The sequence below is a fragment of the Phyllostomus discolor genome, chromosome 10, assembly GCF_004126475.2.
Source record: "Phyllostomus discolor isolate MPI-MPIP mPhyDis1 chromosome 10, mPhyDis1.pri.v3, whole genome shotgun sequence".
Classification (NCBI taxonomy): Eukaryota; Metazoa; Chordata; class Mammalia; order Chiroptera; family Phyllostomidae; genus Phyllostomus; species Phyllostomus discolor.
In genome coordinates this window covers 83,150,956-83,169,494 of record NC_040912.2, presented here as the reverse complement: position 1 = coordinate 83,169,494, position 18,539 = coordinate 83,150,956, and the positions used below count along the sequence as shown (strand labels likewise).

Here is an 18,539-nt window from a genome sequence, read left to right as displayed (position 1 = left end):
CCCTAAACCTGAATTTGTAAGTTTGCTGTTGTCGCCTTCTAATAAGCCTTGACTATTAATCTTCCTCTTCTTTGGATTTCTTCCAGAGATACGAAGACTACGGGATGACGCCCCCAGCAGGCCCGTTGCCAAGGTAAACTTTCAGGAGAAAATGTATTAGGACTTCCTCATGCAGGCTGTTTTTTTAAAAAATTCAATTCTCTAACTAATTTTCGTAGCTAACATGAGCAGATGCAAAATTCTTGAGTTGCATTTTCTGAATCTAACCAGAAGAGGAGAAAAAAAAGTTAGAATTGAAGTTCTGCAAATAGCGATGCCAGACTAGGTAATGTGCAGAGGACAACGGGAAAAGTTAGACAAGATTTTAAAATAACAATACAGGACCCAGAGAGCTTAGTAGGACAGGGAAGCGGTGTGGGGCCAAGATCCAGCAAATCCAGAGAGGCGGTCCTGCCGTTGGGGCCGCTGTCTCCCTGGGGCACCTGCGGATGTTGGAGGAGGTGGCTGAGAAGCTGAGCAAAGCTTTTGACAGACTCATGGGGCTGGGAGGACTAGGAGGGCAGGTCCCTGCAAACTTCGAAGGTTTGGGTTCAGATCCTTAGGGGGTATTCCTTGGAGTCAGGGTTCATGGAAAGTAGATAGGTCCCTACAAGAACTAAACCTCAGCTTTGCAGGATCTCAGGCCCTGATGGGTCGAGGGGACCAGACGTTGTGCATCCTTCCGGCTGCCTGGCTGAAACAAACGTGCTTCTGCTTCACAGGAAGATGGTACCATATTAGGCCTGCCACCACCCTTACTGCTTTGCATGAGGTTGAACACACAGACAGACACAAACAGCCCGGCATAGGTGTCAAGATTGGATTTGAAAAACGACACTTGGCTACAAGAGACAGGAGGAGATGGAAAGGATAGGAAATGCAACCAACTTGATTAATCAACTTGACCTACTCGACACGTAGAGAACACAACTGAATAACCACAAAATGCACATACTTTTAAAGCACAAGATTTAAAAAATTTTACCATTTTCTGGGCCATAACAAATCTTAACAAATTTCAAAGAATTGAAATCACTCAGAGTATGTTTGCCGAGTACAGTAAAATTCATTAGAAATCAATAATAAAAGATAACTAGAATATCCCTATATATTTGCATATTAATCAGTACCCTTTCTAAGTAATTATGGTATACTGAAGAAATCACATCGGAAATTAAAATGTATTGTGAAATGAATAATTAATGAAAATACAACATCAAAAGCTGTGGGATGCATTGAAAGCCATGTTTAGGAGGAATTTGATGTCTTAAATGCATATATTTGAAAAAAAACAGCTGAAAATGAATCATTTAAGCCTCTATTTCAAGATATTAAAGATCCAATTAAACTAAAGGAAGGAGAAGGAAAGAATAATAAAAATAAGAATAGAAATCAGTCAAATGGAAAATCAGGGTCATAATAGAGAGGATGAAAGAAACTGAAAGTTCTTTGAAAAAGCTAATTGATAAACCCTTGGAGAACTTGATCAAATCTGTCACATTATCAGTATGAGAAATTAAAAAGGACCTATCGGCCCAGATACTACAGAAATGAAAATGACGTTAACAGATTTTAAAAAGATTTTCTGAACGTATTTTTATTAACGAGTTTGAAATGGAAAAATTCCTTGAAAGGGAAAACCTGACTAACCAGACAACTATTAAAGAAACTAAAATCATAATTAAAATTCTTCTCACAAAGAAAAGTCTGGGCCCAGGTGGCTTCAACAGTGACTCCTACCAAACACTAAGGGAAGGAAAGATGCCCGAATCACCATACAGGTTTTTCTGAACAATAGAAAACGAGACTGGCATAACCTTAATACCAAGGACAACACAAGGCCAAGGACATTGCAAGGAAGGAAACATTAAGGGCCAGTTTCACTCATGAACACAGACGCAACGAACTCAAAATTAAATATCAGCAAACATATCCAGCAATATGTATAAAAAGGTACCACATCATAACCAAAGTGGATTTGTTCAGCAGTGCAAGGGCAAGTTAGGATTAAAAAAAATCAATCCATATAATTCACTACTTTGAGTAGAATAGAGGCGGAAACTCTTTTTGTTTCAACAGATGCAGCATTTAATACAACTTAACATGCATTTATGGTAACAATCTTGGCAAACAAAAACTAAATGCAAATTAATTTAATAAAAGTTATTGGTGAAATGTAAAAAGTTCTTCCTTTGAGACCAGGAGCAAGACAAAGATGCCTGCTGTGTTCCTTTTATTAACTGCCCTGGGGAACCTATCCAGTGTAATAAGGCCAGAAAAAGAAAGATGGAAGGAATTCAAAGAGAGAAATAATACAGTACTATTCACAGGTGATATAACTTTGTAGTAGAAATCCCAAAATGTCAATATATAAATTGTTAGAATGAAGGGAATTTAGCAAGATGGCTAAATAGCAAACTAGTTAAATTATGGGGTGGCTGGATACAAGATCAGTTTATAAAAATTTGTTTTATTCATGTTTGTGAGCAATAGGCAGAAAATAACAAAATTTAAAAATACTATATAAAATATCATTAAAATATAACACACCTGAGAATAAATATAACCAAAGTTATTCAGCGTCTCTAAAAAAACATGTTCATGGATTGGACACCCAATATTTTTAAAATGTCAGTTCTCTTTAGGTGATTGATAGATTCATTGTAATCCCGTTCAGAATTTCAGCAGTTGTTGCTTTTTTAATTCATGGAAACTGACAAGCTGATTCTAAAATGTATGTGGAAATGCAGAGGGCCAAGAATATCCAAGCCCTCTAAGAAAGAAGAGTAAGATGTTAGGACTATTCTAAGTATTAGAAATCACTGTCAGGTGATTAAGACAGTGTGGTATTGCTGTGAAGCTGGACCGGCGGGATGACTACAAAGTCTGCAGACAGACCTACACACGAGTGGACAGTTGATTTATTAAGAAGAAGGAATTGCAGAAAAACCATCTCAGAGATTATACTCCACTGTCCTTCAGTGACCAGGAGTCACCCAGCAGTAGGAACACTGTACCTGCTTCCTCTTTCTTTTTTTCTGTTAGTTTTCTGTACGCTCCCTCATTTTCAGAGGGGCTTGTTTTATTTCTCTGCAACTGCACTGCCCCGCCCAGGGGCTGCTTTGTGGTCCCAGAACAACACAGGCAGAGGCACCACGTGGAGCTCAGGTGATCCAGGGGAGAGTGAGTGACAGGGGACCGCGTGATCTGGTTCACCCAGTTCAGCTCCAGTTTATACCTGTTGCCCAGCGTAATTATTAATAATTTCCACTCTCCAAAGGGTTCCGGTTTGGATGAGCAACTTCACGGTCACCCAGGTTAAAGGAGTCCAGAGTGCTTGGATCATACCGGATGACCTGAGCACACACTTCAGGGTGAAAGGGCTGCAGACACAGGCAGGAGGGGGCTCACTGACTGGGGGCAAGTGGAAATCACGAAGTGGAGGGTGAGAGCTCGTTCGTGGGCGGACCGCCCAGAGAATGTAGTGCGGTTGGGCGAGCCCCAGGTGCAGACTTACCATGCACTAAGCTTCAGACCCGTGAGGTCAGAGATGCCAGGTGTCTCTCTCTGAGGTCCATCTGAAACGGCGGCAGTTAATTTGAAGAGAGGAGTGCAGAGGGCCTGCCGGGGTTCCAGCTGCCGAGATGCTCTCCAGAAACAACACTGAGCAGCAGGGGCGAGCCAGCCGCTGTCTCACCGAACCGGCTGGAGCTGTTGAGTCCTGGTTGACTGTTGTTTGCAAAGCATTGCCCTTAGACTGTCCTCTTCTTCTAATTCTTGAGTTTCTTTGGAAGGGGTGGTCCTCAAGTGGGATTCTGAGAGCCCTGGAGAGTCCTTGCAACCCTTTCAGGGGCCTCATGAGGTCAAAACTGTTTTCCTAATAATACTAAGATGTTATTTGGTGTTTTTTGTTGTGTTGATGTTTGCACGGAGATGCAAATGCCATGGTGAGTGCAAACGCTGGTGCCTTAGTGTCAATCAGAACAGCAGCACCAAGTTGTTCAAGTTGCTGTGTTCTCACCACTGCACAACCACCATTTCAAAAAAAAAAAAAAAAAAAGCCAGGTTGATGTTAGCATGTCCTTGATGGCATAGTAAAAGGGATTAATTTTATTAAACCTAAACCCTTGAGTCTTTAATAGTCTGCGTGACAACAGAGGAAATACACATAAAGCACTTTGCCGAATATGGAGTTTTGGAGGAAAAGCTGTGTTCTGGTGTGTGAGTTGAGAAATGAACTAACTGCTGCCACGTTTTTGCCCGAACCAACGACTGGCAGGCATCCTTGCTCAGATGTGGGGGTCTGGCAGACGCTGCCTCGGAAATGACGGAGGTGGGCCTGTCACTTCAAGAAAAATGACAACGGTATCTGTTGCTGGTGATAAAATGGAGCTGTCAGATGAAAAATCAGAGTTTTGGAAACTTCTGTCCACCACCCTGAACTTGACAGTGTCCTAGTACTTCAAGATTCCACTGATGAGCTCGGTGGTGATATTAATGAGTGTGATTTTTTTAATACCATAAAATGAAATGTATCAATAACCTAGAAAGTCTGTAGAACACAGTGAATTAATATTTTCCAAATAACCATGCCATAAAGTCATGTGTGGGTCCATTCCAAGTGCAAGACAGACCAGTGGGTTTTATTCTGACAGCATATGAAAAGCTTTGTTGGTATTGTTTCACATTCCACATTGCCACTGACCCTTGGAAAACCTTTGTGGAGTTTTGGTGTGGTATTGAAGAAGAATGTTTATCTGAAATGCATTTACTATTGTTATTTTAAATGTATTTTTTAAATAGTATTTATCAGTTTCTCAGTTTTAACTTCAAACACAATAAATATCTATAGATACAATACACATACATAAAAGTGCTTGGGGATCCTCGGTATTTTGTATGAATCTAAAGAGATTCTGAGGCCTAAAAGTTGAAGAACCACTGCTTTCAAGCACTGGTTTTCAGCCTCGATGAACTTCAGGATTGTCGGTGGCACTTTAAAAACCACCGTGTCTGGGTCCCACCTCTGGGGATCCTGTCTGACCTGATCTAGGGTATACAGCGTGGGCACTGGGGCTTTTAAAAGCTCCCTGGGCAATGCTAACGCATCTCCAAGCCTGGTAACGGCCGCTTGAGTCAGACGCCAGAGGTGAGCCAGCCCTAGAACTTGACTGCACCTTCTTTTGACCTGTGAATGGAAGCATTTCTTCTTCCACCATCCTGCAGAGATTTTTCAGGCATCAGCTAGTACTGACCTGAGGCCAGGAGACTCGGCCGTGAGCAGGTAGAAAATGGACACTGAGTCAGTAGACGGATAGGTCTCATTTTTCCAGGGGGCTTTGGGTGCATCTAATCAAGTGCGAGAGCCAGGTGCAGTGTGGTCCTGATGCTTGGTGTGCTGTGCCTTCAGATCCGGTTTTAGCCCCAGTTTGCTGCAGTCCTCGGAGCTGGTGCCTCCTGAAACCCAGCAGCCTCAGGCATCCGCTGAAGCCCCGTTCGCTGCCCGAGGGATCTACTCCGAGGACATGCCATCGGTGGCCCGGCCTCGGCCCGTCGGGGGCACCACAGGTATGTGCGGTATTTAGCTTGCATTTCTGAACTGGAGGACGCCTGCTTTTCAGCTCCATTCTGGCAGGGTGCACTCTGGACGAGCCAGGGTGTCAGCGCCCCAGGGTTCAGCCTCTTCCGTCAGTAGGAGCTGCTTTCCCTCCGATCCTGGTGAGATGCAGGGCGGGGCAGGTGGGAACACAAGTGTCTAATTTCTGGAAATTTTGAAGCCAGAGAGAAAATGAGTTGTGTTAAATTTCTTGTTTCAGAAAATTCTAACCGTAGCCCGACTGGTGTGCCTCAGTTGGTTGGGTGTCATCCCACAAAGCGAAAGGTCTCCGGTTTGGGGCACGTGCCAAGGTTGTGGGTTCAGTCCTGGTTGGGGAGTGTATGAGAGGCAACCGATCGATGTTTCTCTCTCACATGGATGTTTCTCTCCCTCCCTCCCCCCTCCCCTCCTCTAAAAAATATTTATATGTATACATTTTTTTAAATTCTAAAAATTAGAATTAGTTGATTTGAGAAACATTATGCATAATTTGGTTTACTAATAAAAGTGTAATATTTAGTACATTTAATGTAAAGATACAGGATTTTTAAAAAAGATTTTGTTTATTTTTAAAGAGAGGAGAAGGGAGGGAGAGAGGGAGAGAAACATCAATGTGTGGTTGCCTCTCATATGCCCCTTGTTGGGAACCTGGCTTGCATCCCAGGCATGTGCCCTGACTGGGGATTGAACCAGTGACTCTTTGGTTCACAGGGTGGCACTCAATCCACAGAGCCACACCAGCCAGGGCCAGGATGTTTTTTTAGACCACAATTAAAATTTAGGGATTAAATCTCTTTTCATGTATTCATTTTTGTTTTTTTAGAAAAGAGCTCAAACCACCTGTATTTTTGAGATGCATGTCACAATTTAAGATAATGAGGAGACTTAGAACTTCAGTAAAGGGAAAGAGAAATAATGTTTTGTGAACTGAGTGTCCTCAGTGATGACATTTAGATAAGAAGTAAACATATTTTCAGAAAATTAGTTGAGAAGAAAAAGAATACATTTGTCTTTAAAGTCTCCTGGGAGTTTTGCACTAATATTTGAACCCAGAACAAATTCTCAATTTCAGTGGATGCTTGATGTTTGAGGGATTTATCCTGAGATCTTACAACTCTCCAAATTTCAAATGCTGCTGTACCTTCCACTTAATTTCCCTAATCGGTCCAACAGAAGTGTGAGTGGACCAGCTGCAGGCTCCCCTGCAGACCGACAGTGAGAGACGCTGCTGGTGGCTGACAAGCAGCACCCAGCATGCTCGGCTGACTCCTGCATGGCAGTTGGCTAGTCTTCCTCACCTGCTTACCTGAGATCCTGTTTTGTACCCCCAAATTACAGATTACTGTTTTATGTGTCACAAAACGTCATCTCCTGAGTTGCTGATGCCATGAAAGCTGTATTTGTGCATGTTGTTCAGTGTTCCTAAAGCATCTGTGTAGGTGAAGATGCTGAGCTCTTGCTATTGCTTGCAGAGCTCTGCAGGCTCTGAAAAATCCTCCGTTATCACTCATCTAACTGCGTTGTATTACAAGGGCTCCAAGTCACTCTTATTTCCTCCATTCACTTCTTCACCCTCCTTTTTGAAGACCGAAGCTTTAAGAAGAGGGGCCATTACATGTCAAATGATGTATTTTGCTAGTTTCTGACTTTCTGGAGAACATACACCTTTATAATGCCATCAAGAAACTAGATTAGGCCAATTCCAAATTTGCAATACTTGGTGGGTAACTATCCATGGTCTCCTAGGCAGTTCTTGGATTTTGCATTGTCTGTCTGTCTCCTAAACAAATAGCATAGCCCGATGCCCCACAGGATCTTCCGTACCTTACACGTGCTGTGCTTTGCAGTGAGTCTTATTTCTCTTGTTAGTTGTTGCCTAGCACATACTCCAAACAAAATCCAGACCTATTCATTTTTAATCTATAAGAATATAGAAATTATATGTATGAAACACTTAACGAGGAAGTTATTTTCTAATAATTTGTAATGGATTAAATTGTGTAAAAATTTGTAATGGAAAAACATTAAAATATATTAGAAGAGTTCCCTTTTTGACTATATAAAACTATCAAATGTGTGTATATCTAAAAAATTACCAAAGAAAAAAGGAAAACAGTGCCTAGGGAAGATTTGCAGCAGGTATGACGAAGAGGTATTTTACTACATAGGATGGCTCGTGTAAATTGATAAATGGACAAACCTCAAAGGACAAGAAAGATAAAGGGTCAGAATACAAGAAGAAAATGCACCAAAAAATGTGTGTGTACCACGTAAAAGTACATATAATGAAAAACACTATTTTGAAAATGATTCAATTTGACATGCAAATTAAAACTGTGATGAAGCCCCATTTCAACTATGGGATGGTTTTCATAATCAATGAAATTGTGTGCTGAAATTAGCATCTGGTTTCGTTACCGGTGCAAAGGGGATAATGTTAGTATTTACTTCCAATGGTTGTTTTGATGATTAAAGAAGATAATAGATACCAAGTCCTTCGAGTAGTGCCTGGCACATGAGAAACTTTCAATAAGTATGAGCCGCCATTATTATTATTACTATTATATTATTTCTGGTGTTCGTGTAAATCATTAGACTTTTGGAAAGCAGCTTGGCACGGACATAAGGAGCTTTTGATTTGGTGATTCCACTTCTGGGAATCTAGGCTGCCACCCCCCAGGGAAATGCACACTATTGGAGAAAAACTGCATGTGCAAAGAAGTTTATCAGAGCATTATTCACCAACCATTGTGAGCTCCCTAAACACCCAGCGAGAGGGGCCTCAGTGAGGAAATTGCGCAGCGACATAAAATGAAGACCTCAGAAAGATGCAGCAAAAGGGAATTTGAGTTTTCCGGGCTGCCTCCTTTGTGTTTGCTGCTTGACCTACTTTATCTCTTTTAATCCTTGAAATAACACCAGGAGGTAGATTTATTTTTGATCCCACTTGAGAAGCGAGGCATTGAGGCTCAGCGAGAGTGATAGCCGGTGCCTGGGGTCACGGGGCTGGTCCGTGGCGGGGCCGGAATGCAAACCTGGCTTGCTGGGCACGATGTCCCACATCGGATTGTGGGGGAGGCCTGTGTGTTGTGTTGTGTTAAACGAGCAGAGCAAGATACAAAATGTGTCTGAAATACAATTTCAACTACCATCGCGGTGTTAACATGAAGGTGTTTTTTCTCCCTGTGCTGTTGCCTGAATCTGTAAGTGGTGGCGAACACTGTGCTAAATTTATGTTTTTTGCAAGATTCTCTGAAACCGTATCTGTTGGGCAAATGGAACCGATAGCCCCGATCGCTGTGATACTGGTATGAATCTTCACTGACCGGCAAGGTTGCCTGCAGAGTGCACTGTTCTGACAACAGCCCGGAAGGGTTTTTTTCCTGACTTTTAGTTTGTATATCCTGATGAAACTGTGGAGGAGTTCTTTTTTAAAAAAATGTGTTTGGTTAAGGGAGGCTGTTAGTTAGACAGCTGGAGAGGGCCGCCCCCCCTTACCCCTGTGAAATCCTGGGACCGTTGTAGGGCCAGTCTGAGCATCCCAGATGAGTTGGGTGACCCTAGGGGCATTTGGTGATACATACTTTTATTTCACAGTGCTTGAAGATCACCTTTTTTTTTGTCTCCCTTAGCCTGCAGAATAGGGATGTTGCCGCATGCCAAAAGCTGATGGGGAGAAGAATACGTTGGCTAATGCCTGGTCTTCCCAGCCACACGAGGCTTCGGCCTGTGCGAATGTAGGGGTGGAGCTCGGAGAACTTTCTGGCTTTGTCATCAGTACGCCTCCCCCCGTGAGGCTGGGTGGGCGGCTTTAAAGTTTTGATGGTGATATAGCCGAGTTACGGAAACACGGTGAATATAATGAAAATACACTTTAACATTCTGAATTCAAATAAATATGCACACTGCCTTTGAAGCAAAAAAGCAGATCGTGTTTTGGGCTCCTTGTGAGTCTCAAAGCCACAGGCAAGAAGGAGCCAGGTTTTAGCTTCTTTATGGCTCCAAAACCTTCCCATCCTTTCTTCTGAATGAATAAGAGTGTCCGTATTGGCAACCTCTTCGGAAATGAATGGAAGAGCTGTCTATTTATGCTATTTATGCCCGGCCCTTTGGTGTCTAGCCAGGGAAAGAAGGCCATCGATATCAGCCAGTGTGTTAAAAGGAGTAAGAGCCTGTGAGCCAAGAAGCTCTCAGTCTAGTGTCTCTGTCCCTAAGGGGGTGTGGTGGTCACAACCACAGGGCCTTACTGGGCAGCTTCCTTTTCCGGCCTGTGTTGACCAGGTGGTTCTCTTTTCTCCCTTCAGGCTCCCAGATCCAGCACCTGACGCAGGTGGGCATTGCGAGCAGAATCGGAGCGCAGCCCGTGGAGGTGCCACCCAGCAGAGGCGGCCAGTACGGGGGGCCAGGCTGGCCTTCGTACGGGGAGGATGAGGCAGGCCGGAGGGAGGCTGTGAGTATCTGGTGTTGGGGTCCCCACTGAGAGTTCGCACATAATCACTTCGTTCCGCTGCTTCTGCTTTGGGGACCCCTTTTGAAAAGCTGCGTGAATTAAAGTTTTAAGCTCCCTCAGTTTTTTTTCCCCTGGTGGAGTGTATTTTTGCTTGCCGTTTTTAGATGGTGGATTTCCTCAGACCCAGGGTGGGAGAGTGCTGGCATTGAACTTCTGAAAAGAATATAGTTCTCCTTGAGGCAGACTTTAGGCTTGAAGTCATGATTTTTAAAAAATAATAAAGGCATATTCATTACAGAAGATCTGGTCCGAGACCCAAAAAACAGTTCAAAAATTTTTTTTCCCAATTTTTATTGTGGTAAAATCACATCACAGAGTTTGCCATACTAACAGTTTTTCAGTGTACAGTCCATCGGTTTCCAGTACGTTCCTGTTGGTACGTGTCCATTGCCACCACCCACACCCACAGCCTTTTTCATCTTGGAAAACTGAAACTCCGTCCTCATCAAACCCCGCCTTCCCATTCGTCCCTGTCCCCATTCTGCTTTCCGTCTCTGTGATTTTGGCTTTTACCTAGTGAATTTGAGCCTGGGGGTGACAGCAGTCTGGACTTGGTCTTTGGTGTGATTGCCATATAAACATTCATGTGCTTACGTACCTCCTTGCTCACTGCTTGTGCCTTCCTGTGGGTTTTCACCATCACACCCGCTGTGAGCGCCACAAGGGGGTGGTTTTGCCGTAAGCATGCCGTTTGGGGCATTGCAAGGCAGAGGGTTTGTTTTGAAGGTTTCTCATCATTCTGGTCAATCCTTTATGAGAACAACATTAACATGGGCACAGGTAATTTCTACAAATGCCTTCCTTTGCTGTTTTTCTTTTTCTTTTTTTTAGAATTTTATATCCACAGGGGATAAATATATGAATTTGAAAATCCAAACCAAAATAACACTTTCTGTTTTATCCTCATCTTTATGCCACAACTTTCATTGCATGTGCATGGCTTTTGAACAAGTAATGAATGACCGGACGCTTTTACTTAATGAAAGGAGATTAACTGTAGAGTGTAGTTTTTTCCTAACAAATACATTGTTTCCGACCTCAGGCGTTTGCATTGTGTTTGCTGACACCCTCCCTTTTCTGCCTTCACCGAGCCCCCTTGGTTTCCTGAGGTGTGTCGGGTGCTCCTGTCCCCTCCAGCGGGCACTGTGGCGTGCCGCACGCCCTGTCACTCTTTGGAAAAGCGAGACGTAGCAATGTTCTGCGGCCCGGACGCCATGTTTACCAGGCTAACCGCTTACTCTTAGCATGGGTGAAACCCTGGGTTTAGAACCCATATACCTATGCAAAGAGATTTTTCACTGGGGAGAAAAAATGAACAAAGTCACAGAAGAGTATAGTAATAATTATTCTTGTCAAACAGATGTCCAATTAGATTATGCAAATGTAAGCAAAACTGTTGTAGGTTTCAGGGCAGTAGCTTTTTAAAGAAGAGCCTCTGCAGAGCACTCCACAGACAGACAGACAAACAGACAAACGGCCAATGATGTGTGACCTCGTTCCTGTTCTGTAGCCCCAGGGCCCTAGTCCCAGGGCAAAGGCAGCTGTTCTCTTTGTCAGCCGCTCTGTCAGTAGCTGCTTATCTCTTCCAGCTGTCAGGGACCCCCATCTGACCTTGCACCTCTGTGGGGTACTCTGGGCTCCCTGCCCTTCCAGCTCTCTGGGCCCCTTCTGTTCGCCCAGCGGCCCCTTACCTCCACACACACAGATGCAGAGACTTGGCTGACCGGGTCATCCTTTCTGTCCATCATTAAGCAAGTATTTATGAGGCACCCGTTAAGTTCAAGTTCAAGGGTTTCTTTATTGCTCTGCTCTCCCTTGGCCAGCTTCTTCACCGTTATTATTCTCCGTTGCAGTCCAGGGGGGTCCTAGTGGAGGGCTGCCTTGTTGGGTAGGAGGTGGCGGGAGGAAGTCACCGGGGTGTGCCCACCTCCAGTTTGAATTTGATGTTTCCCTCCTGTTCTCGCGTGGGAAGTACAGCACCATGTGCTGTGTTTTGCAGACGCACGTGCTCGGACATCAGGAGTATTCTTCTTCACCGCTGTTCCAGGTGCCAAGGACTTCAGGTAGGGAGCCCTCAGCGCCCCCGGGGAACACCCCGCACAGGGGGCTGCAGGGCGCCGGGCTGGCCTACGCCGCCAGCTCCACGGAGGACCTGCAGCCCGGCCACTCCTCGGCCTCGCTCATCAAGGCCATCCGCGAGGAGCTCCTGCGGCTCTCCCAAAAACAGACCGCCGTGCACAGCTTCCACAGCTGATGGGCCTCGCCTTGGACCTTTGCCAAGTATCCGCTTCCCGTGGAAGCAAGACTCACAGGAAACCAGCCGCGGGGGCGCCTGCAGGGGGACCAGCGCCTCCGTGGCCCCGGGCCCACGGAAGGGAGCAAGTTGCAATTTGAGAAGATGCCGTCACGTGGCAGCTCACGGAGCCTTTAATGAGTTGGCATTGTCGCAGCCACTTGGGTTCAGTCGAGATTTCCGTACTTCTTGGCCAAAAGCCAGCAGCACTCCCCGGAAGACAAACCACAGACCTCAGCCACCAGAATTCCCAAGCCCCGTCTCCGTGGTCAAGGTGGAAGATGGACGTGTACGGAATGCGTAGGGCCGATGGGAACCCGGCGTTTCCATGGGAAGACGTCATCGAGGCTGGCTTGCACGACGCACCTGCTGCTTCGTTTTCTGAGAAGAGAGGCTGGAAGACGTTTTATGAACAGCTTACTTCCCTCTTTCTCTCCGTAGGAACTTATTTTACTAGTGACATGAACGGCGAGGACCCTGAGACTGTTCGGGCATTTACAGAGCTACTAGTGAGGAACCAAATAATAGACCGTAGAGCCTGACGATCCCAGTCGAAGCCATCGCCTGTGTCTCCCCTCCTACTTCTGGTGCTACCGCTCCCAGGCGCCCCACCGTCATGTCCGTGAAACCGACTTTGGCTTTGTCAGTGGAAGCATATGTCAAAGGTTTCATTTTGTTCTAGAAAGAAAGAAAAAAAACCCTCCCAAATGAGGGGGGAGGGACGCTTACTATTTATTTGGTTGTTCCAAATACATGTTGAAATTTAGATTTACACAATTCATTGCATTTGCTGTTTTGTAACTGGGCACGCAGACCTGCCAAGAACATCCCACTTCCAGCACACGTCACCTTCGAGGCCAGTCCTGTAGAGTGAGGGTTCCCGGGGGCCCCTGGTGGTCCTTGCTCATCGCCGATGAGTTGCTCACAAAATTGTGTTTGAATGAGAAATCTCAAGTAATCAAAAATTACGTGTGAGCATTCCTAGGACCCCCACATTGTGATCCGTGAGCACGTTCCCTGTGATCACGTCTCTGTGTGTTCAAGACCCAGAAACGAAACTGAGTTCTCGCCTGCTTCTCTCTGCTCAATCAAGAGCCTCACAGGAGAGCTTGGGGAGCAAGGGGAAGGCGGGGGCCGCTCCTAGGCTGATCTCATTGCACTGGACTCTGCTGAGGGACTGTCGAAACCCCCTGTGCGCTGTGGGCCTGGCAAGGAGGGGGTGTCATCTCCGTTGAAGCTTACTCCTCAAGTCACGATTTCCCTACTTCCCCAGTTAGAGCGAGGAACCGAGCAGCCAGGGCCCTGAGTGAAGCTCAGACGAAAAACAGATAACGCGTCGCTGCTCTGAATCCTTCTTATTCAATCAGCTAATACTTTAGACGGCAGAGATGCAGGCAGAACTGGGGGGCTCACATCAACCTTGGTGCCCATGTTGAGAACGCCGGAGCAGCTGGTAGGGCTTCTGCAGGGGAATCGCTGTCCCGGAGCCCCACTTTAGCACTGTGCTCACTGAGCCTGTCTGCAGCCTCACAGTGCAGGGCAAGGGGTTCTGGGAAGTGAAAATGGGGCCACTCCTCGTCTGCATGCCCCCGCGAGAGGAGGGCTGCGGGAGAGTAAGGCTCCAAAGGGTGTTAACTTAAGGAAGGGGACTCCTTTCCGGGCAGCCTTCACGAGCTCCAAGAGCGTGTAAGAGAAGGCCCCCTCCTGGGCTGGATTTCTGACCCTCGGTCTTGATTGAGTACCCAGAGCGGAGAATTCTCTTTGCGGGTCACTCAGAAATACCAGGTTTCCTGAACGCGTTAAGAATTTCAGACGTCCGCACAGAGTTGTGTTACGGACGCCCGGCAGTGAATTCACATCGTGTGGCGGCAGGTGGACTAAATAGATGCAGGCCCCCCTTCTCCCACTCTGCCCGGTGTGGTGTTTGCCCCTAAAATCTGTCACCTCCTTTGGACACTGCAGACATGGGCCTCTGTCTTAAAGGGGCTGCCGTGGCGACTGTGATGCCTTTCAAACCGGCATAAAAGGGTTTGATCTGTGTTGTTGTCCTGGGAATTGATATGCTTGTGAACCGGTGTCAGGACCAAAGAGACCCTGTAGCACCTGGTGGGGTGGGGTATGGGGTGGTGTGGGCAGGCCCGTGGCATCACCAGCACTCTCGTCTTGGTTGTAGAGCACACCCAGTTTGCCCTTGTTTTCTCGAGATCCGTGCCACGGGAGTTGTACCGGTTACTACACTCGGCACAGTTGAGCTGTCTCGGGGAGCAGCCCATGCACAGGTCTGCAGACACGCAGCGAAGGTGGTCTGTTACCAGGGGTTCCCCACACTTACCACGTGAGCTTTGGAGTTCTGTTTGTTTGAGGCACTCTAAAACACAGAGGCAGATTTTGGGGTCTCTCCTTTTTTCTATCTTCGGAGTTCCGGCGGAAGTGCCACCAGCTATAAATCTGAGTCAGTATTTTACAGAATGCTGTTTGGAGAAATGATCATTTCCAGAGTCGGCTTTGTCAGGGCCTTTCTCTGAGCCTCGTTCTCCCCATCAGCCAGACAGAGGGCAGGCCTCCCTTGCCGCCTGCTAGGATTTCTCGTTGTGAGAGTCAGATGTGATCATGTGTGCACATGTCCCTTGAGCAGGGAGCTCGGAGCGCTGTGAAAATGTAAAACGCAATCTGTATGGTTGTGCCGGGGCGGACGGTCGATGTGCTGTGACCTGCTGGTGACTGAGTTCACGGGCAGGTGCCCAGAGCAAAACGAAGGGCCTCAGGTGACTCTCCTTCCTCTCTCCCGTTTTGCTTTAACTTCACTTCCTTCTCCATTAACGTACAAGCAACATTTACTAAACATCTTCCATGCTCCTGATGTTCTGCCTTTTCTGGCCCCAAATATGTCAAACAGGAACCTTGCCTTCTGGGACCTTAGAATCTAAGTCAGATAACACAGACAGGCGTGAAAGGTGGACGATGCACATCAGTAACTTGGTTTAAACGTCAGTAACGTTTGTTGGGAGTACATGAGTGCGTTCGGTGCTCAGTGGGAAGAAGTGAACGTTGTGTGTTTGGAAACAGGATCTTGGGGGGAAGTCAACCTCAGCAGCTACTTCATTGAGGACAGGGGGGCCGCCCTGGGGAATGGTGACATGGTGTGGGGAAGCTGAGTGTGGGCCCCTGGAAGGAGGGAGAAAGTGGGCGGAGCTGTCCTTGAAAGTGAACTTGATCCTGGCCTGCCACAATATGGGGACAGCATTCCTTCGAGGACCCTCTGGGGAGTTTTATAAGAGGAGGAAGCAGTGCTGTGAGTCTCCATGTGTGGCGGTACGACAGCGGAAGAACTGAGCCTGTGAAGAAGGTCTGCGGAGGAAGAGATCCATCCCGGAGAGACTCGAGCAGACCGCGGTCTGCCGAAGGAGCCAATGGAAAGCAAGCGAGTAGTGTAAGAGCTGCACCGTCGGCTCCGCTGCTCAGGGCAGACCTCGGTGGCCAGACATGGGGCCAGTTTCAGTCTTTTGTGAAGCGTAGTGCGTTATAAATACATACATGTGAGTTCTTAATAGCCGCCTACATTTTTTTCTCCAAGTCGTATTTAATTTCAGAGCACGTTTCGGGTTTGGTGGCACATGGCTTTTGAGCAGCAGACTAAGGGGGTTTTTGGCCATCCAGGCTTTTCGGGGTGCAAGGCCTATGATGCAAAGCACAGATGAGACAGAGCAAAGGTCTGCCTGAAGGCTTTGGGCCAAAACAAGTAGTTCTGTGCTTTCTGAGCCTCCACTGAACTGTGGACAGGGTCCGTGTTGACTGCACTGCACAGCGTTTCAGTGCTCCGGTGGGCCAGCCAGTCACTCAGACACTGATTGGCATGTGCAGTGACTCACGAGCTAATCATTGAATGCACTCCTCAATCCCTTCACGCCAGGCTCTGAGACGTGAAAAAGTGTTTTGGTTGGAAGGGAAGCTGGTTAAAGTCCTGGGCAGGCGGGTGGGGGCCTCTAGTCTTCACAACCACACTGACTTCAGCTCTAGTTAAGTTTTAGCCATTTCATTTCTACCTCCAGAGCAAGCCTCCAGAGCCAGCCTCCAGAGCCTGCTTGTCCGCTTTTGTCTCAGACAAGAGCACAACAAAGTCCTCTTCTGTACCTACAAACAGCCCTTTGACCACAAAGCCCGTTTTTATGGGACGGTAACTTGAACTTCATCTTTACATTTCATCCAGCACATTAACAGGCATTCTTGTAACACGTGAGAACGGTTTCTATGAGCATCTGCTGTACCATACTCATAAAATGTAATAGGCTGACACGTAATACCAAATGAGCAAGGAGTGTGCACATTTCAGGTTTCTTTGGATATTTTTGGCTGTGATTTTCAGTGTTTAAGCGAGGACTCCTTTCTCTAACTGTAAAAAGATTTGAAAACCGAAACCTCACGGTGCAGTCCTAATTCCAGGCCGGAGTGTGTAATGGCACACTTGAGAATTCATGTTAAGAACATGCAGCAGCATTGAAATTTAGGAAAAGAACATTTAAATGCCTTTGGAAAACAGAAAACAATGTCAGGAGCCCGTGAGTGAGTGAGAAGGAATGAATGTGCAAATCCGAGGAATTCGAGTCCGTATCAGTGTCCCACAGGGCAGATAATCGTGCAGGTGGCTTGGTTTTTTCCCCTCCCAGGTTCTTCTGTTCTGGGGCCGTTTTGGATTTAAAGAAAAGGTGAAGGGACGGAGATAAAAATAGCAATTTGGGTCTTGTGGTTCCTGAATTCCACGGAACCATTCTGCACAACTTGGAGCATCATGCCTACCAGATTTCGTGCATTTATAACTGGACTCCCTAGGTGTGCAAGTCAGGAATAGTACAGGGCCAAGTTCAAGTCAGATGCCCCGCACTGCTCCTTCTGCAGATGTGGGGAAAGAAGGAGGTGCTGGAGGAACAGAAGCTCCACCAATGAACTCAGTTGCTCTAAGCACCAGAGGGCTCATTTCAGAAAAGGGGAGTAGACTCCAGAGCATCCTCTAGGGAGCATGGAGAGTGGGCTAGCCTTCCCCTCACAGGAAAGGTTGCTTAGCAGAGCTGCTCTGGGATGCTGCCTTGTCTACTCCTCCTTTGTCAAGGTCCATATTCTTCTGACTCTCCCTGCACTCCCATTCCTAGATTATGAGTGTTAATGTACGAAAATACACAGAGTACATTGAGGCCACTTGGCATCGGTACTGCAACTTGAACTTGACAATCATGGTTTGCTGGTCTCACACGGGCACTTAAATTTTGGTATGGGTGTACGATTTAGTAACTGAATCTTCCCTTCTATTTGTCGGTTATGTTTCTTCCCTTCAATTAGCTGCACTGTTTTCTAATGTGCTATAGAGTTTTTTGAAATAATTTATGCAAGTGTTTGGTTTCCATGTTTACAATTTATACAGCTTTCCTAGCATTTTAAATGGAACTGTCAATAAATGCTACAAATTGGTGTCAAGCAATATTTTCTGTTTATTTCCTTTGCAACAGGATAGTTTTCTCATTTGTAAAGTGTGAAGGTTGCATGAAATGGGTTTTTTCCCCATGTTCTAGTTTTCATGTCCCTGGTGAGAACATTTAGTGCTTTTATTTCCCAAGGAATTAAGTTGAAAGTCCTCTATTCCATGTGTGGAACTTGCAGAACTGTTTTCAGTCACATTGGCTGGTGCTACTCCTTTCTACGGGCCACTCATCAAGTCGATGCTTTCACTAAGAGCAGATTCATTTTGGAATTAAAAGATTAGGGAGTCTACAGTCCAGAAAGATAAATGAGAAGATCAAAGTCTATAGAATCCGGAAAGGGAATAGTGTAAACCTGGAGTTGATGAAACCCAAGAAAGTAGGAAACCCTCGAAACGGAGGAAAGCAAAAGGGACTGTGAAATGCAGCGGAACATAATGAAATGAAACACGGAAACCTGGATAGGATCCTGAAACAGCCACCACAAAGGTAATCGGCGGAAAAATGGGGAAATCCAAATAAAGTCTATAGCAGGGGCGTCAAACTCATTTTCACCGGGGGCCACATCTGCCTTGCAGCTGCCTTCAAAGGGCCAAATATACTTTTAGGACTGAATAAATGTAACCACTCCTT

General features: G+C 46.1%; 1 protein-coding gene across 1 annotated transcript in view; it reads left to right on the top strand.

Annotated features, from left to right (window-relative positions):
- Positions 1-17,904, top strand: part of KIAA1549 (KIAA1549 ortholog) — a gene marked incomplete at its 5' end in the record, with an annotated part of 119,197 nt that extends 101,293 nt beyond the window's left edge. Inside the window, 4 exon segments of the mRNA XM_028525218.2 lie at positions 87-133; positions 5,450-5,607; positions 9,940-10,085; positions 12,145-17,904. Coding sequence (XP_028381019.2) covers positions 87-133; positions 5,450-5,607; positions 9,940-10,085; positions 12,145-12,399 — 606 coding nt within the window.
- Positions 17,905-18,539: the final 635 nt, after the last annotated feature.